The sequence below is a fragment of the Ranitomeya imitator genome, chromosome 4, assembly GCF_032444005.1.
Source record: "Ranitomeya imitator isolate aRanImi1 chromosome 4, aRanImi1.pri, whole genome shotgun sequence".
In the NCBI taxonomy this organism is placed as follows: domain Eukaryota; kingdom Metazoa; phylum Chordata; class Amphibia; order Anura; family Dendrobatidae; genus Ranitomeya; species Ranitomeya imitator.
This window is the reverse complement of record NC_091285.1, coordinates 621,424,844-621,450,011: the sequence shown is the minus strand read 5'-3', so window position 1 is coordinate 621,450,011 and position 25,168 is coordinate 621,424,844. Positions and strand designations below refer to the sequence as shown.

General features: G+C 44.8%; 1 protein-coding gene across 1 annotated transcript; it reads right to left on the bottom strand.

Annotated features, from left to right (window-relative positions):
- LOC138676921 (WW domain-binding protein 1-like) lies at positions 1-25,168 on the bottom strand. Its single transcript, XM_069766624.1, has 4 exons — positions 25,081-25,168; positions 10,590-10,692; positions 8,779-8,940; positions 1-718 (listed from the first exon to the last, which is right to left on the bottom strand). The coding sequence occupies exons 1-4, from the start codon at positions 25,117-25,119 to the stop codon at positions 369-371; spliced, it is 654 nt and encodes a 217-aa protein (XP_069622725.1). The 5' UTR covers positions 25,120-25,168; the 3' UTR covers positions 1-368.

Below are 25,168 nucleotides of genomic sequence, written 5' to 3'. Positions count from 1 at the left end.
TTGCTGAACGGAGCTGGTTTATTTTTCAGTATCGCCTTCTCTCACGCGAGACCAAGTTTCGGTAAATACAAGATTACGAAGCTTCCTGATGTCTATAACAAAACGTTTCTAACAAATATACAAAAAAAAACAAGGAAACGAAAACTTGGATTCTTTGTGAAATCCACTGACAAACATACAAAACAAAGTGCAAAAGCTCTGTAAGAAGATGCCATCAGTGCAAGAATAGTGCCAGGAAATAGAGGGTTGTCAGGGTTGGCGAGGCCTCTGCTCCCCCTTTGTAACAGCCCTTGAATGTAAATGTCTTTGTGATACAGCCCCTATCGTCACATATAACCACTACAGCCTATAAAGCACAGACAGATCAGTTATTCTATTCGGGGACATAAGTCAGTCTCTTCTCTCTCGCTCAGGCAGGCCACCTTCTCGTCACACAACACAATCCCAGAGTCCCCCGTGATATGTCGTCTTCTCTCTAAGGCACTGGAGCTCTCCTGGTTGCCATAGTCACATAGCTGATGCTCTTCAGCAGATCCCTCTGTTGTCTCAGGGAAAGGATCTTCTTGTTGAGACCATGCAATGTTTAATCCTGTGGAAGTGACTGGAGGAACAAGATCATTGGGAAACTCATCCAAAAGCTCGCAGTAAGGTGGTGGAGGTGTAGGGGGGTCTTGTGTCACTTCATCATATGTAGGCAGTTTGCAGTTGGGCCAAGGCTCTGGAAGTAAAAGGTATAAAAAGATTAAAGACATTTTCTGCTGAGAATGCAAAAAGTTTATTGTTGCCCCTGATGGTTCTTATATACAGACTTCATGTCACACCACATGCTGTACTTAAAAAGGAGTTGTCCTCCATGTCATGATAGGATCCAAGGGTTCAGGACCTATGACGTAAACTTACGTCATTGCAATCGTGCAGGCCCAGAAGCGGAGTAAGTAACACCTGTCTGTCACTGCCTAGAGTGGTGCCCACCCTTGCCCAAGGCCATTTAATACCGTGAATGCCGCGATTGATATAGATAGCAACATTTAGGTAGCTAGGAGAGGGAGGAGGCTCCCTCTCCCTTCTGATTGGCACCCCTGCAACTTCATCATGAGGGCCCGATCGTTGCAGGTTGTCATGACAACCTCCTGGTCTGCCAGCTATGGCATATATTTATGTAGCAACAATAATAAGCACTACACTACAGCAAGAAGACAAAGTCCCCAGAGGAGGGATTCTCTTCTTCTAGCACTTAGGGGTTCTGTAAATGGAGTCTGCACAACAGTCTATGAAAATGTGATCTCCAAGAGTTAAATAGCGCTCCGGCCCTCCCAAGTCTCTCAGTGTGGCTAAGTAGTACTGTACAGCCACCTGTAAGGTATTGTCACACTTAGCAAAAATTATGTGCCAATTTTTGGTGCCATTTTTACCCATTTCCCAATGTGAAAATGTAAAATGTGAGGGTAACATTTTTTAGTAGTAAAAAAAGTGATTTTTTTTATTTAGTGCCCAATAGTATAAAAATATATGACACCTGTGGTGTCAATATGATCACTTCACTCTTAGATTCACAGAGGAGTGTAGTTTGTAAAATGGAGTCGCTTATACAGTGCCCTGCGAAAGTATTAGGCCCCATTGAACTTTTCAACCTTTTCCCCACATATGCTTCAAACAAAGATATCAAATGTAAATTTTTGGTGAAGAATCAACAACAAGTGGAACAATTGTGAAGCAAAACGCATGCAAACCATGTCCATGCGCCCTTATGTTAAATATAGGGGCGCATGTGTCGCCGCAGCTGCGCCCGACGCAGCCCGGCAGAACGCAAATGTGAACGTAGCCTTATTTAGCCCCTTTTACTTAATACTTTGTTGCGCCACTTTCTGCTGCGATTACAGCTGCAAGTCGCTTGGGGTATGTATCAGTTTTGCACATCGACAGACAGAAATTCTTGCCCATTCTTCCTTGGCAAACAGCTCGAGCTCAGTGAGGTTTGATGGAGATCGTTTGTGAACAGCAGTTTTCAGCCCTTTCCACAGATTCTCGATTGGATTGAGGTCTGGACTGACTTGGCCACTCTAACACCTCGATATGTTTATTTGTGAACCATTCCACTGTAGATTTTGCTTTATGTTTGAGATCATTGTCTTGTTGGAAGAAACTCCGTCCCAGTCTCAGGTCTTTTGCAGACTCCAACAGGTTTTCTTCAAGAATGGTCCTGTATTTGGCTTCATCCATCTTCCCATCAATTTTAACCATCTTCCCTGACCCTGCTGAAGAAAAGCAGGCCCAAATTATGATGCTGCCACCACGTTGGACAGTGGGGATGGTGTGTTCAGGGTGATGAGCGGTGTTGCCTTTACACCAAACATATCATTTGGTATTGTTGCCAAAAAGTTCAATTTTGGTTTGATCTGACCAGAGCACCTTCTTCCACAGGTTTGGTGTGTCTTCCAGGTGGCTTTTTGCAAACAAACACATTTTACGGATATCTTTGAGAAATGGCTTTCTTCTTGCCATTCTTCTATAAAGGTCAGATTTGCGCAGTGTATTACTGATTGTTGTCCTATGGACAGACTGTCCCGCCTCAGCTGTAGATCTCTGCAGTTCATTCAGAGTGATCATGGGCCTCTTTGCTGCATCTCTGATCAGTCTTCTCCTTGTTTGCGATGAAAGTTTAGAGGGACGGCCAGGTCTTGGTAGATTTGCAGTGGTATGATACTCCTTCCATTTCAATATGATCGCTTGCACAGTGCTCCTTGGGATGTGTAAAGTTTTGGAAATCATTTTGTATCCAAATCCAGCTTTTAACTTCTTCACAACAGTATCACGGACCTGCCTGTTGTGTTCCTTTATCTCTATGATGCTTTCTGTGCTTCAAACAGAACCCTGAGACTATCACAGAGCAGGTGCATTTATACGGAGACTTGATTACACACAGGTGGCTTATATTTATCATTAGGCATTTAGGACAACATTGGATCATTCAGAGATCCACAATGAACTTCTGGAGTGAGTTTGCTGCACTGAAAGTAAAAGGGGCGAATAATATTGCATGCCCCACTTTTCAGTTTTTGAATTTCCACAAAAATTTAAAGGGAACCTGTCACCCCCAAAATCGAAGGTGAGCTAAGCCCACCAGCATCAGGGGCTTATCTACAGCATTCTGTAATGCTGTAGTTAAGCCCCCGATGTATCCTGAAAGATGAGAAAAATATAGTTCTTACCGATAACGGTATTTCTCTGAGCCCATGACGGCACCACAGAGAGAGGGGATCCGCCCACCAAGGACAGGACACCTACAGATAAAAAGGGGGTACCTCTCTCCCGCATCAGTTGTCTACTAGAGAATGATGGGAGACTAAGGAATAAAGTCTTGATTTTAACATTACTTGAAAACTTAATTGAGATACCGCGTGGCTATTTAGCTAATTGGCATAGGGCACTATATTAATGTGCACACCCATAAGTGAAGGGAAGGAATGTACAGGTGACGTCATGGGCTCAGAGAAATACTGTTATCAGTGAGAACTATATTTATCTCTGACGCCCATGACGGTACCACAGAGAGAATTGCAGAGATTGTACATTTAGCCACCGCTTCCAGAACCCTTTTACCAAAGGTAAGGTCTGAGGAGGAGATAAGGTCCAATTTATAGTGCTTATAGAATGTAGATGGTGAAGACCAGGAAGCAGCTCTACATATCTGATCGATTGAGGCTCCGGCCTTCTCCGCCCAAGATGTTGCTACTGCTCTCGGTGAGTGCGCTTTGACATTTCCCGGGACGGGTTCCCCACTTGAGGAGTATGACAGGTTGATGGCGTCCGTGATCCATTTTGCCAGAGTGCCCTTGGAGGCTTTCTTCCCCTTTCGGGGACCCTGAAAGCATACAAAGAGAGCCATCCTCCCTACTCTCTCTGGTGGCTTCTATGTAATGCATCAGGCATCTCCTAACATCCAATGTATGTAATGACTCTTGCTCCTAGTTTTTAGGGTTAAGACAAAAGGAGGGAAGAGATATCTCTTGTGTCCTATGGAATCAGGATGCTACCTTTGGGAGACACGCTGGGTCAGTTTTGAGAATAACCCTATCATCCAGGAATTGAGTGAAAGGGGGGTTAGCGGACAGAGCCTGTATGTCACTAACTCTACAAGCAGAGGTGAGAGCAACCAGCAGGGATGTTTTAAGGGATAAGATTTTTAATGGGACGTCCGCTAAGGGTTCAAAGGGAGGTTTAGTCAAGGCTTTAAGTACTAAATTTAAATCCCACTGAGGGGTAATTTTTACAGGACGAGGTCTTGATCTACCGGCTGCCTTGATGAACCTGGAAACCCACCAATTCCCCACCAAATCACTATGCAGAGACCCTGAGCGTCCTTTACCGGTTACATCCGGGTGTCCTGTTTGCAGCCGTCGCTTTTGCTGCTGCGGCGGTGATCTAGACAGGGGTGATGGTCCTAGGTCGCTCATGTTAGGGGAATGCCGGTTAAGCTCCATGGAAGCGCCGACCCGAGTTACCTTTCCCCCTTTATAGTGGTGATTCCCGCTGCCTATTCAAACTTGCGCAGTAGCACTGCCCACACTCGAGGCCGCACACCTGATCCCGCGCATGCGCAGTGGCGAATCCCCGTCATTACAGCGCGAGAATTGCGCCCTAATCCCACGCACGTGCAGACGGAGACTCCGCCCACAAAATGGCGCCACGCAACACGCGCGGGTATGCTGAATCCCGGAACCCCCGGGTTTCTCCCGGCAGACTGATGCTTCAGAAGGAGACACCCCCTTGGATGCTGCTGCTGTGGTTTCTTACCTGGAGAGGTGGCCGCGATCTCCATGCCACCTCTCCTCGTGCATCCTAGAGGCCTATTAGCCCCAGCAGTGGCGCCTCGGGTCACCACACCAGCCGAGGCAGGGGGATCCCCACTGCCTGAATCTGACCGATTGGCCACGGACTCCCACGACATTCGTCCTCTGTAGGTAAGGACTTCTGTAGGTCTCCCATCAAGGACAGGAAACCAACTGATGCGGGAAAGAGGTACCGCCTTTTTATCTGTAGGTTTCCTGTCCTTGGTGGGCGGATCCCCTCTCTCTCTCCGTGGTGCCGTCATGGGCGTCAGAGAGAAAGAGGTTGGATTATACTCACCCAGGGGCAGTCCTGGTTTGGTTCTGGTCCGATGGGCGTCGCGGTCCGGTCCAGCGCCTCCCATCTTCTTACGATGACGTCTTCTTGTATTCACGCTGCGGCTCCGGCGTACTGTCTGCCATAGAGCATTCTGGAATGCTGTAGATAAGCACCCGATGTATCCTGAAAGATGAGAAAAAGAGGTTAGATTATACTCACCCAGGGGCAGTCCCGCTGCAGTCCGGTCCGATGGACGTCGCAGTCCAGGGCCTCCCATCTTCTTACGATGATGTCCTCTTGTCATCACGCTCTGGCACAGGCGTACTTTGTCTGCCCTGTTGAGGGCAGAGCAAAGTACTGCAGTGCGCAGGTGGTGCTGGGCCTCTGACCTTTCCTGGCGCCTGCGCACTGCAGGACTTTGCTCTGCCCTCAACAGGGCAAAGTACGCCTGCGTCGGGGCTACAGCGTGAATACAAGAAGTCATCCTATGAAGATAGGAGGCCCCGGACCGCGACACCCATTGGACCAGAACCGGACCGGGGATCGCCCCTGGGTGAGTATAACCTAACCGATTTTTCTCATCTTTCAGGATACATCGGGTGCTTATCTACAGCATTCCAGAATGCTGTAGATAAGCCCCTGATGCTGGTGGGCTTAGCTCACCTTCGATTTTGGGGGTGACAGGTTCCTTTTAAAATAACCAATACATTTCATTCAATTTCACAATTGTGTTCCACTTGTTGTTGATTCTTCACCAAAAATTTACATTTGGTATCTTTATGTTTGAGGCATATGTGGGAAAAGGTTGAAAAGTTCCAGGGGGCCGAATAATTTCGCGAGGCATTGTAGCGCTGCAGAACTCAAACGGTGCTCCTTCCCTTCCAAACACTGCCGTCCGCCCAAACAGTAGTTTTCCCCCACATATTGGGTATCAGTGTACTCAGGAGAAATTGTTCACCAAATTTGGGGTCCATTTGTATCTGTTCCCCTTTTGAAAATAAAAAATTGTGGGCTAAAGCAACATTTAACAACATTATAAAATATTGTAAAGCACTTGTGGGTTCAAAGTGCTCACCACACCTCTAAATAAAGTCCTTGAAGGGTCTAGTTTCCAAAATGGGATCACTTGGAGGTTTTTCACTGTTTGGGCACATCAGGGGCTCTGCAAACACAACATGGCGTCCATGTCTCGATTCCAGCCAATTTTGGTTCTAAATGTCAACTGGGGCTCCTTCCTTTCCGAGCCCTGCTGTGGGCCCAAACAGTGGTTTTCCACCACACAAGGGGTATTACACTACTCAGGAGAAAATGGACCATACAATTTGTTGTGCATTTTCTCTTGTTACCTTTTTGAAAAAGCAAAATTTGGGGCTAAAGCAACATTTCTGGGAAACAGTTAAATTTTAATGTTTTCCATCCAAATTGCTTTAATTTTTGTGAAACACCTGAAGGGTTAATAAACTTCTTAAATGTGTATTTGAGCACTGAGGGGTGCAGTTTTTAGAATGGTGTAACTCTTGGGTATTTTCTGCCATATAGGCCCCTCAAAGTCACCCCAAATGTAAGGTGGTCCCTAAAAATATTGGTTTTTTAAATTTTGTTGTAAAATTGAGAAATTGCATCAACCTTTCACCCTTCTAACTTCCCAACAAAAACAATGTATGTTTAAAAAAATGATGCTAATGTAAAGCAGACATGTGGAAAATGTTACTAACCATTGTGTGATTTAACTCGTTTACGAGCATAAAAATTAAAAGTTTGAAAATTGAGAAATTTTCACCATTTTTGCTAAAATTATATTTACACAATTAATGAAAAAAAATATCAACCTAAATTTACATGACGTATAATTTATCATGAAAAAACAGCCTGAGAATGTTGAACCCTTCCAGAGTTATTACCACAAAGTGACACTGGTCTGAGCTGAAATATTTTTTAGCCTGGTCAGGGAAGTGAAAACAGGCTGGGGGGAGAGAATGGGTTAATCCTCCAATGCTTCTTAAATACTGGCATTTCAGAGAAAAATATTTTAAAAGTGGGCTAGCGAGTCTCTAGCAGCTTCCTCCCTGCATGTGTACATTGGAAAAGACCTTTTAATTAAAGGGGAGCGGGTGGGGAGAAGCCACTGGAGACCCACATGTCCGACTAGTGTCCCTGCTGGTGGCTTTTAAGGTACCGTATATACTCGAGTATAAGCCGAGATTTTCAGCCCAAATTTTTGGGCTGAAAGTGCCCCTCTCGGCTTATACTCGAGTCACGGTGGGTGGCAGGGTCGGCGGGTGAGGGGGAGAGGGCGCTGAGGCATACTTACCTAGTCCCGGCGATCCTGGCGCTCCCCCTGCCCATCCCACGGTCTTCGGTGCTGCAGTTCTTCCCATGTACAGCGGTCACGTGGGACCGCTCATTAGAAAAATGAATATGGACTCCACTCCCATAGGGGTGGAGCCGCATATTCATTTATCTAATCAGCGGTAACGGTGACCGCTGATAGAGGAAGAGGCTGCGGCATAGAAGACCAGCTGTCCGGGAGAAGGAGCGGGATGCCGGGAGCAGGCAAGTATGTCATATTTACCTATCCCCGTTCCACACGCCGGGCGCCGCTCCATCTTCCCGGCGTCTCTGTGCTCTGACTGTGCAGGTCAGAGGGCGCGATGACGCATATAGTGTGCGCGCTGCCCTCTGCCTGATCACTCAGTGCGGAGAGACCCCGGGACCAGACGCTGGGAGCTGCAAGCAAGAAAGGTGAGTATGGCATTTTTTTTTTTATTGCAGCAGCAATGGCAGAGCTTTCTATGGTACATCAATGGGGCAATAATGAACGGTGCAGAGCACTATATGGCAGCATAGCTATGGGGCAATAATGAACGGTGCAGAGCACTATATGGCACAGCTATGGGGCAATAATGAACGGTGCAGAGCACTATATGGCACAGCTATGGGGCAATAATGAACGGTGCAGAGCACTATATGGCAGAGCTATGGGACAAAAATGAACAGTGCAGAGCACTATATGGCACAGCTATGGGGCAAAAATGAACGGTGCAGAGCACTATATGGCACAGCTATGGGACAAAAATGAACGGTGCAGAGCACTATGGCACAGCTATGGGGAAATGATGAACGGTGCAGAGCACTATATGGCACAGCTATGGGACAAAAATGAACGGTGCAGAGCACTATATGTGGCACATTTTTATATAGAGCATCTTATGGGCCCATCATGAACTGTATGGAGCATTATATGGGGCTCCTGATTCAATATGGATATTCAAAAACACTTAACCTACTGATGTCTCAATTAATTTTACTTTTATTGGTATCTATTTTTATTTTTGACATTTACCGGTAGCTGCTGCATTTTCCACCCTAGGCTTATACTCGAGTCAATAAGTTTTCCCAGTTTTTTTGTGGCAAAATTAGGGGGGGTCGGCTTATACTCGAGTCGGCTTATACTCGAGAATATATGGTATGTTTTTCTCTACAATGCCTCAGCATTCCAGACACAAAGATCTCTGAAATCATGCAGCCAGTGTATGATACATGCTGTCCGTGGATCAGACAGAATGTGTCCGCTGTCAAGTTCCCTTAAATTTGCTATTTTATATAAATTATTATATACTGTAAACTACAAACTCAGAGCCACCATTACATTGCTGTATACAAGATGGATACCTATGGCGGTGGCAGCAGATGCTGATGGAGTGACCCCCTGGTAGGCCATGAGGCTGATCTCCTGTTGTCTCAGCTCCTGTTGATGTCTCAATTTAACTCTGCGGTGACGATAAGCACAGCAGCAGCCGGCCAAGATAATGAGAGTCCAGGCCAACCAGAACCCTGAGCAGAAAAATAACAATTACCTGTTCGTAGCATCAACGGTATGAGATTCATTAAGCATATCTACACAACTACCTGGCCACAAAACACAGCACAGGTTATTACTGGAGTGTATGCAAATTCATTGTTTAATTATAACATAGACAACAGGTTTATCGCTATGTGCTTATTGTGCAACATCAGCTTAAGTCATGTACGTATGGCAGTATCTGTTCTCCGTGAATACTGAAAAGATTGCCTTATATCCTATCCCTTTTACATATGCTGTGTCTGTGCAGCCTTATATTCTCCCCCATAGTGTTATCTGGCCTCACATTCGCCCCCTTCTCACTGGCCACCCGGCCTCACATTCGCCCCCTTCTCACTGGCCACCCGGCCTCACATTCGCCCCCTTCTCACTGGCCACCCGGCCTCACATTCGCCCCCTTCTCACTGGCCACCCGGCCTCACATTCGCCCCCTTCTCACTGGCCACCCGGCCTCACATTCGCCCCCTTCTCACTGGCCACCCGGCCTCACATTCGCCCCCTTCTCACTGGCCACCCGGCCTCACATTCGCCCCCTTCTCACTGGCCACCCGGCCTCACATTCGCCCCCTTCTCACTGGCCACCCGGCCTCACATTCGCCCCCTTCTCACTGGCCACCCGGCCTCACATTCGCCCCCTTCTCACTGGCCACCTGGCCTCACATTCGCCCCCTTCCCACCCAGCCTCACATTCGCCCCCTTCTCACTGGCCACCCGGCCTCACATTCGCCCCCTTCTCACTGGCCACCTGGCCTCACATTCGCCCCCTTCCCACCCAGCCTCACATTCGCCCCCCTTCTCATTGGCCACCCGGCCTCACATTCGCCCCCTTCTCACTGGCCACCCTGCCTCACATTCGCCCCCTTCTCACTGGCCACCCGGCCTCACATTCGCCCCCTTCTCACTGGCCACCCTGCCTCACATTCGCCCCCTTCTCACTGGCCATCGAGCTTCATATTCGCCCCCTTCCCACTGGCCACCCTGCCTCACATTCGCCCCCTTCTCACTGGCCATCGAGCTTCATATTCGCCCCCTTCCCACTGGCCACCCTGCCTCACATTCGCCCCCTTCTCACTGGCCATCGAGCTTCATATTCGCCCCCTTCCCACTGGCCACCCTGCCTCACATTCGCCCCCTTCTCACTGGCCATCGAGCTTCATATTCGCCCCCTTCCCACTGGCCACCCTGCCTCACATTAGCCCCCTTCTCACTGGCCATCGAGCTTCATATTCGCCCCCTTCCCACTGGCCACCCTGCCTCACATTCGCCCCCTTCTCACTGGCCATCGAGCTTCATATTCGCCCCCTTCTCACTGGCCATCGAGCTTCATATTCGCCCCCTTCCCACTGGCCACCCTGCCTCACATTCGCCCCCTTCTCACTGGCCATCGAGCTTCATATTCGCCCCCTTCCCACTGGCCACCCTGCCTCACATTCACCCCCTTCTCACTGGCCATCGAGCTTCATATTCGCCCCCTTCCCACTGGCCACCCAGCCTCACATTCGCCCCCTTCTCACTGGCCATCGAGCTTCATATTCCCGCCTCAGGTTTAAGCAGAAGGAATCGACTGGTATGTTGCCTATAAAAGCGCACAGAAAAATAAATGAAAGTGTTCTATACTCACACCACAGCTCATAGTAATATGTACAACATTCAGTGTCCCCACAGCAGTATCCGATGTCACATCTATAAGGCTTTCTATCTTCACCAAAGCAAAACTCCCGGCCCTGTAACAAGACCATATGTAGAAGATGTAAATTCAGGAAGCATTACAAAGAATAATGGCAGCTATGTTTTTTTTTTTTTTTACTTAAAGATAACATGTCACCAAGAAAAAAAAATTGTCAGTTTTTTTTTTTTTTAAATTGTCCATACGGTTCCAGAGATATGAGCCTTTTTTATTTAGCACTAATTTTTATGATCTTTACAAAGGGGGTGGGTTCACAGGGTAATAATGCAGAATAGTCTAAAGACATTCCCCTAGGGAATAATGCGAACCATTCCCCCTTTGTAAAGACCAGAAAAATTAGTGCTAAATAAAAAGGGTCAAAGCTCTGGAACTGTATGGCAGAATCTGAAAATATAACAAAACGGCAAACAGTGAACAGTGGAGATAACATGAGAGCTATAGCTGGTCACTTTTAACCTGTTAATAGAGCTTCTCTAATGGTGCCTTCCAAGCATACAGGTTTTACAACTATTTATCTATCAGAAATTAAGAAACTATCATTTGCTTGCTGTTAAAAGTCTGCTGTTCCTGTGTGTGGTGATGGGATCTCCAGCTCCTTACTTCCAGCTAAAATTATTCAAACCAAAGAGATTTCAAGTCTGTGCTTTGAGCAGCTCAGCCAGCAGCTCTCTGCTGTGTGCAATGAGTGGTGATGACATAGGGGATGTGACCGGTGAGTTAAGGTACCGTCACATTTAGCGACGCTGCAGCGATCTAGACAACGATCCCGATCGCTGCAGCGTCGCTGTGTGGTCGCTGGAGAGCTGTCACACAGACAGCTCTCCAGCGACCCCGAAGTCCCCTGGTAACCAGGGTAAACATCAGGTTACTAAGCGCAGGGCCGCACTTAGTAACCCGATGTTTACCCTTGTTACCAGCGTAAATGTAAAAAAACAAAACAAACACTACATACTTACATTCCGGTGTCTGTCCCCCGGCGCTGTGCTTCTCTGCACTGACTGAGCGCCAGCCGGAAAGTACAGCAGGGACATCACCGCTGTGCTTTCCGGCCGGCGCTCACAGTGCAGAGAAGCACAGCGCCGGGGGACAGACACCGGAATGTAAGTATGTAGTGTTTGTTTTTTTTTATGTTTACACTGGTAACCAGGGTAAACATCGGGTTACTAAGCGCGGCCCTGTGCTTAGTAACCCGATGTTTACCCTGGTTACCAGCGAAGACATCGCTGAATCGGCGTCACACACGCCGATTCAGCGATGTCTGTGGGAGTCCAGCGACGAAATAAAGTTTCGCTGCTGCCTGTCAAACTCAACGATATCGCTAGCCAGGACGTTGCAACGTCACGGATCGCTAGCGATAACGTTCAGTGTGACGGTACCTTTAGTGTCTTATTCAGATGTCTGTTTATATCACGCATGAGAAAAATGAACCGATTATTTTGCTCACCGTTTGGTCTCAGTGTCAGTTTTTCAAGTATGAGGAGGGTAAACAAACAAAACAAAAACATGTTTCTCCACCTTCTCCTTTGACAGTCAGTGAAAACCGGACGGAACTCGGATGTCATCCAAGTGTGGTCTGATTTTTTTCACGTAATTATAGACTTACATTATTAATTTAGATCCCACCCTCGGATCAAGATTGGACATGTCTCTGCAATTTTCTACATACCAAGCAGCTAAAATAATTTTGCCAATAGGTTTTATTAAAAATGTTGCACCGTTTGACTTCTGTACTCTATATTTTGCACTTGTCTATTAGCTGAAACATGTGTTAGGGATCGCACTCATCTGCGTAAATAAAAATCGCTCCGATGTGGTTTCTGTAAAGTAGGACAAGTGTCATGAGCGTTCAATGCGATTTTTATCAAGTAGTATTCTTATGACATCCGTATGCAATGCGTTTTTAACATCGTTTACATACTGTCATTCTCTATGCAATTTAGAGCTAGTTTTGTAAGAGATAGAGATATATAGCGCTATGCAGTTAGCTGTTATGCTAGGAAGATCCATGGATAGTGGCCCCTTCCCAGAATAATAACACCAGCCCCCAGCTGTCTGTTTTCCCTCAGCTGGTTAGTAAAAATAAGGGGGATTCCATGCAACTTTTTTTCTTTAGTTTATTTATTAGCTAAAACGTGTTCTGTAAGCTACACATGCACTGCACTAATGTCACTATATATCTATTATATACTGTCTCTATGCTGATGACACCTAATTATACACCTCTACTCCTGACATCACGCCTTCATTATTACAAAACACCAGTGATCGTCTTACCGCTGTCTCCAACATCATGTCCTCCCTCTATCCGAAACTGAACCTGTCAAAAATTGAACTCCTTGTGTTTCCCCCTTCGCTAACCTACCTATGCCCAACACTGCCATGTCTGTGTGTGGTTCTACCATTACTCCCCAGCAACATGCCCGTTGTCATTCTGGATTCAGACTTTTAATTCACCCCCCACCTCCGATCACTGGCTCACAATCTGTCTTGAATGCTGCAGCCAGGATCATATTCCTCACCAACCGTTACACAGATACTTCTATCCTGTGCCAGACATTACACTGGTTACCCATCCACTCCAGAGTTCAATATAAACTTATCACTCCCACCCACAATCGCTCCATGGTTCAACGCCACTACATCTCTTCCCTGGTCTCAGTCTACCACCCTACCCGTGCCCTCTGTTCTGCTAATGACCTGAGGTTAACATCCTCAATAATCAGAACCTCCTACTCCCATCTCCAAAACTTCTCGCGTGCTGCGCCAACTCTTTGGAATGCACTACCCAGGACAATTTGATTAATCCCCAATACCGACAGTTTTAAGCGTCCCCTAAAACGCATTTCTTTAGACTGGCCTACCACCTCAACACATTTATCTAACTATCCCTGTTTTGCCCATTCAAAAGTTTTTTCATAACGAGAACCCTGGTATGTTCTCACACGCTTTATGCATTTAATAGCCCTCTGTGTCTGTACTTTTACACATTCTGGCTGATAACCGGTTCATGCAACATTACATGAACACCCGATATATTAGAATATGGCTCGACAGAACAATGCAAGCCATTGTTACCATCCACCCTTCGTGTCTACTATTTTCTCAGATTGTAAGCTTGCGAGCAGGGCCCTCATTCTTCTTCTGGATTTATGTGATTATCGTTATGCTGTAATGTCTTATTGTCAGCACACGTCCCCTCTAAATTGTAATGCATCCGATTTGAACGCAGAGGAGTATGAGCCCTTACACTGAGAATCAGTCAGAGAGCTCTTTCAGATTGTAACTCTTTATCCTTTCGAGCTCCTCACAATTGAGCTTTAAAAGATGGCAGCGCTCTGATCACAAGTCAGTTCAGAGGCGTTCAGAAGGAAATAAGGCTAAGTGCACACTGCATCTGTGCATTTACCTTGCAGCATACAATGGGAGCTTTCCCCTGACACATAGTCCAATACACCTATATGTCCCCTTCAGATAAAGCCCAAAAGTCCATTTTTTCAGCCTTTGGTATACAGTTTGTCAGTTTTCATAGAGTATTTGTCCAAAGTTTTTTTTTTTTTTAGTGGATGCACGGCAGAATCTCTAAGTTTGAGTATTTTTGCATTTTTTGAGGCAGATCTGAAGTTTCCTCTTAGTTTTTGCTTCAAAGACTACTCAAAAAACCCAGTGTGCATAAAACCAACGATGAAAATCAGATCCAATGCACAGATTAAAGTTAGTTCAAAGAAGAACAAAAAAAAAAAATCCAGACATCTAATCGAGGCCTTACATTTGCCTATTTCACCAGAATATGTATGGGCACAGAAGGTGATGGCCCCGATAGATTAAAGGGAACCTGTCACCCCCAAAATCGAAGGTGAGCTAAGCCCACCAGCATCAGGGGCTTATCTAGAGCATTCTGGAATGCTGTAGATAAACCCCCGATGTATCCTGAAAGCTGAGAAAAACAGGTTATATTATACTCAGCCAGGGGTGATGGGCGTCGCGGTCCGGGGCCTCCCATCTTCTTACGATAATGTCCTCTTTTTGTCTTCACGCTGCTGCTCCGGCACAGGCGTACTTTGTCTGCCCTGTTGAGGGCAGAGCAAAGTACTGCAGTGCGCAGGCGCCAGAAAAGGTCAGAGAGGCTCAGCGCCTGCACACTGCAGTACTTTGCTCTGCCCTCAACAGGGAACACTAAATACGCCTGCGCCAGAGCGTGATGACAAGAGGACGTCATCGTAAGAAGATGGGAAACCCCGGACCGCGACGCCCATCGGACCGGACCGCAGCAGGACCGCTCCTGGGGTGAGTATAAACTAACCTGTTTTTCTCATCTTTCAGGATACATCGGGGGCTTATCTACAGCATTCCAGAATGCTGTAGATAAGCTCCTGATGCTGGTGGGCTTAACTCACCTTCGATTTTGGGGGTGACAGGTTCCCTTTAATTACCAGGCCATACTGATCTTGTATGGGCAGGTCCTCTCTACATGCATGGACAGATGATATAACACCACTGGGAATAGTATCACTTCAATAATTAGGATTTGGCCCCTTCCCAAACCAACAAGCTCAGATGTGCTCCTGCTTGTCTAGCTTACACTAACTTAAAACAGGTCAAGATGTTCTTTCCAGCACTGCTGTAATGGCCTCGGTAAACTCCCCAAATGCGATAATGGATGATTAAGTAAGAAGTTTACCATACCACAAGTGGGAAGGGTTAATGAATGTTACAGCTGAAGGCTGCACCAAGACCCAGGTACATTCTCTTGTCAGAGTTTTGCAGGGCATCTTGCTTATTTTCCTAAATGAGTCAGAAAAATATGACTTCTGCAACTATGGCTGGTCTGTAACACACATGGAAAACAGATAGAAGCCAATTTCTTTATTCTGCCACCATGTTAGTTTGCCTACAAGGCTACATAGACTTCTGTATTCATGGGGGATCTCTGGGCAAATTACCCATGGATGGGTGATCATTATGAGCTAGGTGGGGGTGCAAAGTGTCAGACCCCTAACGAACAGCTGCCAGCATCTCTGGCGGCAGCCAGATGTGTCAGCAACCAGTGGATCCACACTGTACAGCTTTGTTCCCCGTGTAGTGGCTGATATCGGGTGGTGGACATCAGTGATTGTTCAGTAGAACAGGAATTGATCCTTTAATTTAGTGGTGCTATTATGCTCCATTCAATGTTTACATCCAGCCGCCACCAGAGCAGATAGCAGCTGAACATGCTTGTGAAGATGACCGTATTATAGGTCCGAGTGTGATCCGAAAAAAAACATCAGATCACATCTGGCCCAATGTTATGCTTTGGGGCTGTGCACATAACAGATTTTTTTTCTCTCGGACAAGGCCTGTCTGGGTTAAAAAAATAAAAAAAAATAAAATCGTAGCTTGCCAGAGTTTGACCAGATATTTGGATACCTCTCTACCATGCAAGTCAATGAGGCAATGGAAATCATCGGACTGCACTAACATGATATTTGAGCGCAGTCCAATTTCCATATTTTTCTTAATCTTCTCATCTGAGAAAATCAGTTTGCTCTGTGATTACTCTCTGATCACAGTGTCATTTGCTTAATTGACCAGATTCTCTCGGAAGAGAGAATACATGCTTGTCTACACCTGCCTGATCTGTGAGAGTATGGGACTCCCTCCCTCCAATACCTGTCGTCTGGATATACCATATTGTCTTCAAGTATTGAAGCTCTTTAACCCCTTCATGACCCATAGGTACGCCATAGTTTGTGTCCCTCCCTTTGATGCAGGCTCCAGGACTGAGCCTGCGTTGTTCCCGGCACATGGCAGCTGATTTAAACAGCTGCAGGTGGAATCGCAATCCACCCGTGACTATTAACTCACAAAAAACAGATTCATGTCACAAACCCCGCCCATCGGCACCCGAGTCACATGACCCCGATGCGCCAAAGGGGGTGGCATGACAGATGGGGGTCTGCACAAGACATTGACCGGCGTTCATAGGAGATGATTTCTGCTATACATAGCATGGCAGAAGCTTTGCTATGTGTAACACAAGTGATCGGAAGATCGCAACTTCAAGTTTCCTAAGAGGACTATTGAAGCAAATAAAAAGTTGAAAAAAACATGTTTAAAAAAAATATATAAGTCACTCACCTTTTGCCCTGTTCAAAATAGAAAAAAAACAGCACATTTGGTATCGCTGCGTTTATAAACGCCCAATCAAAAAACAAACTAAATGAATCCGATCAATAAACTGTTAACAAGAAAAAAAATAAAAATAAAAAAATCGAAACGCCAGAATTAAATAAAACAGGTGATGGAAAAAAAAATTTGTATCTATTCCAAAATAGCATAAATAAAAACTTCTTTTGGGTACGCAAAAAAATAAACCCTCGCCCATCCCCAAAAATGGAGACACTACAGGTCTCAGAAAATGGAGTTTGTGTTTGTTTTTTTAACACAAAACTTAGGGTTTTTTTTTTCCACCACCTAAATAAGAAAGAAACCTATACATGTATGGCATCTGCAAAAAACAAAATGACCTGGAGAATCACACTGGCAGGTCAGTTTTAGAATTTAGTAAACATGGTATACTAAAAAAATAAAATAATTGTAGAACTGCACTTTTTTTATGCAACTTCACTGCACTTGGAATTTTTTTTCCGTTTTATAATACACGATTTGGTAAAATCATGGTGGTGTTCACAAGTACACAGCTCGTCATGCAAAAAAAAAAAAACGCCCTCACATGGTCATATTTACAGAAAAATAGAAAAAAAGTTATGGCTCTGGGAAACAAAAAAAAAAAAAAAAAACGGAAAATTCTTAGGTCGTGAAGAGGTTAAAGAACAAGCCTTTTAGCTCACAGCCAGGGCTGTGGAGTCAGTAAGCCAAACTTCCGACTCCTCATTTTCCATGACACAGACTCACTAAAATGGGCTCCGACTCCACAGCCCTGCTCGCAGCTACAGGAGTGCGTTAATTATTTTGGCCTTTTCAATATAGAAGGTTAAAATAACTATAACGGTTCCTGGGATCAAAATTGTACATAGGAGCCGCGGCTAAATAGACTGATGGAGAAGTGGGTGTTCTGCTACATACGCCATTTACATCAGGCCACGGCCGAAGGCTACAGATGGTCAGTGGGAGTCAGAAAACCACCACTCTCACCTGATATTTGTGACCTAACATAATGGCTCATTCAGGCGAGCCAATAATTGAACAATGTGTTCTGGAGAGAACTACATGGATCATTTATGTGTTCACCAAATCACACAGATCTAGGACTTTTCCAGCTTTTAGAAAATTGGTTGATTGGAAAACCAGAGGAAGGGGGGTCTCTAATCTACACTCCCAAAACACAGAAAATAAAAAAGGTAGGCTTGCTGAGATGAAAGTTTGAGGAATCTTTTGGAGTGATTTCTGCCAGCCAGGAAAAAAAAAACCCACTTGAGAGACTCTTCCAATCTATTTCGATTGTGGATCCACTTTCCCAACATACGTTTAATGTGAGTTTTTTTTTCCTGTTTCAGTGATTTGCAGAAGTAAACTTGTTTTTGACAGCAAAATAATAAAATAAGTCTGTTTTCATATAGCCTAACCCTATGGTCACACCAGGCACAAATGCCAGATTTTTGGGGGATTGAAAAATCTGTATGATGGAATCAGCTCCAAACTAGGCTCTGACAAAGCTTTAAAAAAAAAAAAAAAAAAAGGGATCCGAGAAAAAGGCAGGCAGATTCTGGAAGCACTTAGGCTACTTTCACACTAGCGTTAACTGCAATCCGTCACAATGCGTCGTTTTGCAGAAAAAACGCATCCTGCAAGAGTGCTTGCAGGATGCGTTTTTTCCCCATAGACTTGTATTGACGACGCATTGCCGCGCGACGGATGCGTCGTGCTTTGGCGGACCGTCGGCACAAAAAAACGCTACATGTAACTTTTTTTGTGCGACGTGTCAGTCTTCTCCGACCGCGCATGCGCGGCCGGACCTCCGCCCCCTCCTCCCCGCACCTCACAATGGGGCAGCGGATGCGCTGAAAAGCAGCATCCGCTGCACCCGTTGTGCGGCGGAGACAATGCTAGCGTCGGTAACCTTGGCCCGACGCACTGCGACGGACCGAGCCCGACGCTAGTGTGAAAGTAGCCTTAGGCTGTGTGCACACGTTGCGGATTTCCTACGGATCCACAGCATTTTTTGCCGCGCAGAAATGCTGCAGATCCGCAAGTGATTTACAGTACAATGTAAATCAATGGTAAAAAAAAAAAAAAAAAAATGCTGTGCTAAGGGTGCGGAAACGATGCGGATTAAAAGTAGCAGCATGTCACTTCTTTTTTGAGGATCTGCAGCGTTTTTTTGTACCCATTCCATTATAGAAATCCGCAGGGGTAAAAAAACAGTAAATCTGCACAAAAAAAGCGTCAAACCCACACCTGCATTTTCTGCCAAGAGATGCAGAATCCGCAACAAAAATTCTTAAGCCTAATCCGCAACGTGTGCACATGGCCTAAAGCCTCTGAAGATTGAATATCTGCATTTGTATGTAGAAGCCACTTGTTCTTATGTTCAGTCTATGGAGCGTCTTACTTGCTTCAGGTTTCCAAACATGCCAAGCAGTTAATGAAATGTCCCGACCATTCTTCGGCTAGGTTCACATTGCGATAGGACGATTCGTTTAGTGGATCCGTTACTTAGCAGCATTAACGCTATGTAACGGATCCATTAACACGCCCATAGACTTCCATTATCATAACGAATCCCAACATATGTCAAAATCGGCATGCGTTACTTTGTGACGCACCCTAGAACGCGGTCTACCGCGTTTTCGGGTACGTTTAGGTCTGACGCACAGAGAACGGACACGTTCACTGTGCATAGACCTCTATTGCTAGCGCATACCAACGCAATGGTACCATGCGTTAGCGCGATTGTATAAAAAAAAAAAAAAAAAGATTTTGTGCATCAGCGTTAGCGCATCCATTTAACGGATCCATTAAACGGATGGCACTAACGCGATGTGAACCTAGCCTTCAAGAATTTTCTGCACCAAAGACGCTCTATACTTAACAATACAAGTCAATGGGAAGCCTGAAAACACACACCCAGGGTATTTTGGCAGTGTTCTTGATTAAAAAGTATTGTTGAATTGTATTTAAAAATGGCCTAAAAATGCTGAAGAGAAAAACAAAACAAAACCCCACTGCTGTTTAAATGCTCAGGAACTGAAAAAGAAACAAACAATACAATTATGAAGTGTTTCCTGCAATGGTTTTCACTTTAAAAATGTGTCATTCTGAAAGCCTCAAAAACCTGTGTGTGAACAGAACACCAGCGACTTCAGGGCAGGTGAGGCCTCCATGCCCAGCACCCGACCCGCCCTGTATTGTGACCCGCCTTCAGGTCAGAGGATCACATGTGGAGCGACAATCTGCATTAGGCAATTTACAAGCACAAGCCCCAGTTATCAGACGGCCTCAAATGAATGCAAGGCCGTGTCTACATCAGGGGTGTCAAACTGCATTCCTCAAGGGCCGCAAACAGGTCATGTTTTCAGGATTTCCTTAGCATTGAACAAGGTGCTGGAATCATTCTGTGCAGGTGATTAAATTATCACCTGTGCAATACAAGGAAATCCTCAAAACATGACCTGTGTGCGGCCCTTGAGGAATGCAGTTTGACATCCTTATCCTGGTTAATACGTGGTACAAAAAAAAACGTTATATATATTTTTTAATATTCTATATACACATATACAAATATTGTATATATACACACACACACATACAAACACTGACGCATATATATACACACATATACATAGATACACATTATAGACAGTAATATATAGTGTATATACACTATACAAAACACTGACACTAATTTATACACATTATATGCAAATACTGTGTATACGCTAGTGCGCACTCCCTTCTATGTACACACTACATACACATACTGTATACGCTAGTGCGCACTCCCTTCTATGTACACACTACATACACATACTGTACACACACTAGTGCGCACTCCCTTCTATGTACACACTACATACACATACTGTACACACACTAGTGCGCACTCCCTTCTATGTACACACTACATACACATACTGTACACACACTAGTGCGCACTCCCTTCTATGTACACACTACATACACATACTGTACACACACTAGTGCGCACTCCCTTCTATGTACACACTACATACACATACTGTACACACACTAGTGCGCACTCCCTTCTATGTACACACTACATACACATACTGTACACACACTAGTGCGCACTCCCTTCTATGTACACACTACATACACATACTGTACACACACTAGTGCGCACTCCCTTCTATGTACACACTACATACACATACTGTACACACTAGTGCGCACTCCCTTCTATGTACACACTACATACACATACTGTACACACACTAGTGCGCACTCCCTTCTATGTACACACTACATACACATACTGTACACACACTAGTGCGCACTCCCTTCTATGTACATACTATATACACACTGTATATACACTAGTGCGCACTCCCTTCTATGTACACACTACATACACATACTATATATACACTAGTGCGCACTCCCTTCTATGTACACACTACATACACATACTGTATATACACAAGTGTGCACTCCCTTCTATGTACATACTATATACACACTGTATATACACTAGTGCGCACTCCCTTCTATGTACACACTACATACACATACTGTATATACACAAGTGTGCACTCCCTTCTATGTACATACTATATACACACTGTATATACACTAGTGCGCACTCCCTTCTATGTACACACTACATACACATACTGTATATACACAAGTGTGCACTCCCTTCTATGTACATACTATATACACACTGTATATACACTAGTGCGCACTCCCTTCTATGTACACACTACATACACATACTATATATACACTAGTGCGCACTCCCTTCTATGTACACACTACATACACATACTGTATATACACAAGTGTGCACTCCCTTCTATGTACATACTATATACACACTGTATATACACTAGTGCGCACTCCCTTCTATGTACACACTACATACACATACTGTATATACACAAGTGTGCACTCCCTTCTATGTACATACTATATACACACTGTATATACACTAGTGCGCACTCCCTTCTATGTACACACTACATACACATACTGTATATACACTAGTGTGCACTCCCTTCTATGTACACACACTGTATACACTAGTGTGCACTCCCTTCTATGTACATACTATATACACATACTGTACACACACTAGTGCGCACTCCCTTCTATGTACACACTACATACACATACTGTACACACACTAGTGCGCACTCCCTTCTATGTACACACTACATACACATACTGTACACACACTAGTGCGCACTCCCTTCTATGTACACACTACATACACATACTGTACACACTAGTGCGCACTCCCTTCTATGTACACACTACATACACATACTGTACACACTAGTGCGCACTCCCTTCTATGTACACACTACATACACATACTGTACACACACTAGTGCGCACTCCCTTCTATGTACACACTACATACACATACTGTACACACACTAGTGCGCACTCCCTTCTATGTACACACTACATACACATACTGTACACACACTAGTGCGCACTCCCTTCTATGTACACACTACATACACATACTGTACACACACTAGTGCGCACTCCCTTCTATGTACACACTATATACACACTGTACACACACTAGTGCGCACTCCCTTCTATGTACACACACTAGTGCGCACTCCCTTCTATGTACACACTATATACACACTGTACACACACTAGTGCGCACTCCCTTCTATGTACACACTATATACACTCTGTACATACACTAGTGCGCACTCCCTTCTATGTACACACTACATACACATACTGTACACACACTAGTGCGCACTCCCTTCTATGTACACACTACATACACATACTATATATACACTAGTGCGCACTCCCTTCTATGTACACACTACATACACATACTGTATATACACAAGTGTGCACTCCCTTCTATGTACATACTATATACACACTGTATATACACTAGTGCGCACTCCCTTCTATGTACACACTACATACACATACTGTATATACACTAGTGTGCACTCCCTTCTATGTACACACACTGTATACACTAGTGTGCACTCCCTTCTATGTACATACTATATACACATACTGTACACACACTAGTGCGCACTCCCTTCTATGTACACACTACATACACATACTGTACACACACTAGTGCGCACTCCCTTCTATGTACACACTACATACACATACTGTACACACACTAGTGCGCACTCCCTTCTATGTACACACTACATACACATACTGTACACACTAGTGCGCACTCCCTTCTATGTACACACTACATACACATACTGTACACACTAGTGCGCACTCCCTTCTATGTACACACTACATACACATACTGTACACACACTAGTGCGCACTCCCTTCTATGTACACACTACATACACATACTGTACACACACTAGTGCGCACTCCCTTCTATGTACACACTACATACACATACTGTACACACACTAGTGCGCACTCCCTTCTATGTACACACTACATACACATACTGTACACACACTAGTGCGCACTCCCTTCTATGTACACACTATATACACACTGTACACACACTAGTGCGCACTCCCTTCTATGTACACACACTAGTGCGCACTCCCTTCTATGTACACACTATATACACACTGTACACACACTAGTGCGCACTCCCTTCTATGTACACACTATATACACTCTGTACATACACTAGTGCGCACTCCCTTCTATGTACACACTACATACACATACTGTACACACACTAGTGCGCACTCCCTTCTATGTACACACTACATACACATACTGTACACACACTAGTGCGCACTCCCTTCTATGTACACACTATATACACACTATATACACACTGTATATACACTAGTGCGCACTCCCTTCTATGTACACACTACATACACATACTGTATATACACAAGTGTGCACTCCCTTCTATGTACATACTATATACACACTGTATATACACTAGTGCGCACTCCCTTCTATGTACACACTACATACACATACTATATATACACTAGTGCGCACTCCCTTCTATGTACACACTACATACACATACTGTATATACACAAGTGTGCACTCCCTTCTATGTACATACTATATACACACTGTATATACACTAGTGCGCACTCCCTTCTATGTACACACTACATACACATACTGTATATACACTAGTGTGCACTCCCTTCTATGTACACACACTGTATACACTAGTGTGCACTCCCTTCTATGTACATACTATATACACATACTGTATATACACTAGTGTGCACTCCCTTCTATGTACATACTATATACACATACTGTATATACACTAGTGTGCACTCCCTTCTATGTACACACTACATACACATACTGTATATACACTAGTGCGCACTCCCTTCTATGTACACACTACATACACATACTGTATATACACTAGTGCGCACTCCCTTCTATGTACACATACTATATACACTAGTGTGCACTCCCTTCTATGTACACACTATATATACACTAGTGCGCACTCCCTTCTATGTACACACTATATACACATACTGTATATACACTAGTTCGCACTCCCTTCTATGTACACACTACATACACATACTGTATACACTAGTGTGCACTCCCTTCTATGTACACACTACATACACATACTGTATATACACTAGTGCGCACTCCCTTCTATGTACACACTACATACACATACTGTATATACACTAGTGTGCACTCCCTTCTATGTACACATACTGTATATACACTAGTGTGCACTCCCTTCTATGTACACACTACATACACATACTGTATATACACTAGTGTGCACTCCCTTCTATGTACATACTATATACACATACTGTATATACACTAGTGCGCACTCCCTCCTATGTACACACTATATACACATACTGTATATACACTAGTGTGCACTCCCTTCTATGTACACACTATATACACATACTGTATATACACTAGTGTGCACTCCCTCCTATGTACATACTATATACACATACTGTATATACACTAGTGTGCACTCCCTTCTATGCACACACTATATACACATACTGTATATACACTAGTGTGCACTCCCTTCTATGTACACACTATATACACATACTGTATATACACTAGTGTGCACTCCCTTCTATGCACACACTATATACACATACTGTATATACACTGCTACAGACACAATACAGGACCCCGCACATTCACAATGGACACAAGTGATGGCCACTGTGCACATAAGCAGGGAGCGGGCCGCCGCCGCACACACCACACACACTGTGTACCGGGCAGTATACTCCGCCGCCGTCCGGCCGTGCACACGGTCAGACACACGAGCTGCTCTACGTACATAGACTGATCCTCTCACTGCCAGCTCTTCTCTTCTCATCTTTCTCCAGCAGCTGCTACTTCCTGTTCCTTCTCACGCAACGTTCTCA

What these genes read in the sequence shown, in the direction of transcription:
- LOC138676921 (XM_069766624.1), bottom strand. Translation starts at nt 25,119, where the DNA reads ATGAGAAGAGAAGAGCTGGCAGTGAGAGGATCAGTCTAT. An exon ending in CAGTGAGAGGATCAGTCTAT is followed by an intron (nt 10,693 to 25,080) that starts GTACGTAGAGCA and finishes GTCTTGTTACAG; the next exon opens with GGCCGGGAGTTTTGCTTTGG. An exon ending in ATATTACTATGAGCTGTGGT is followed by an intron (nt 8,941 to 10,589) that starts GTGAGTATAGAA and finishes TTTTCTGCTCAG; the next exon opens with GGTTCTGGTTGGCCTGGACT.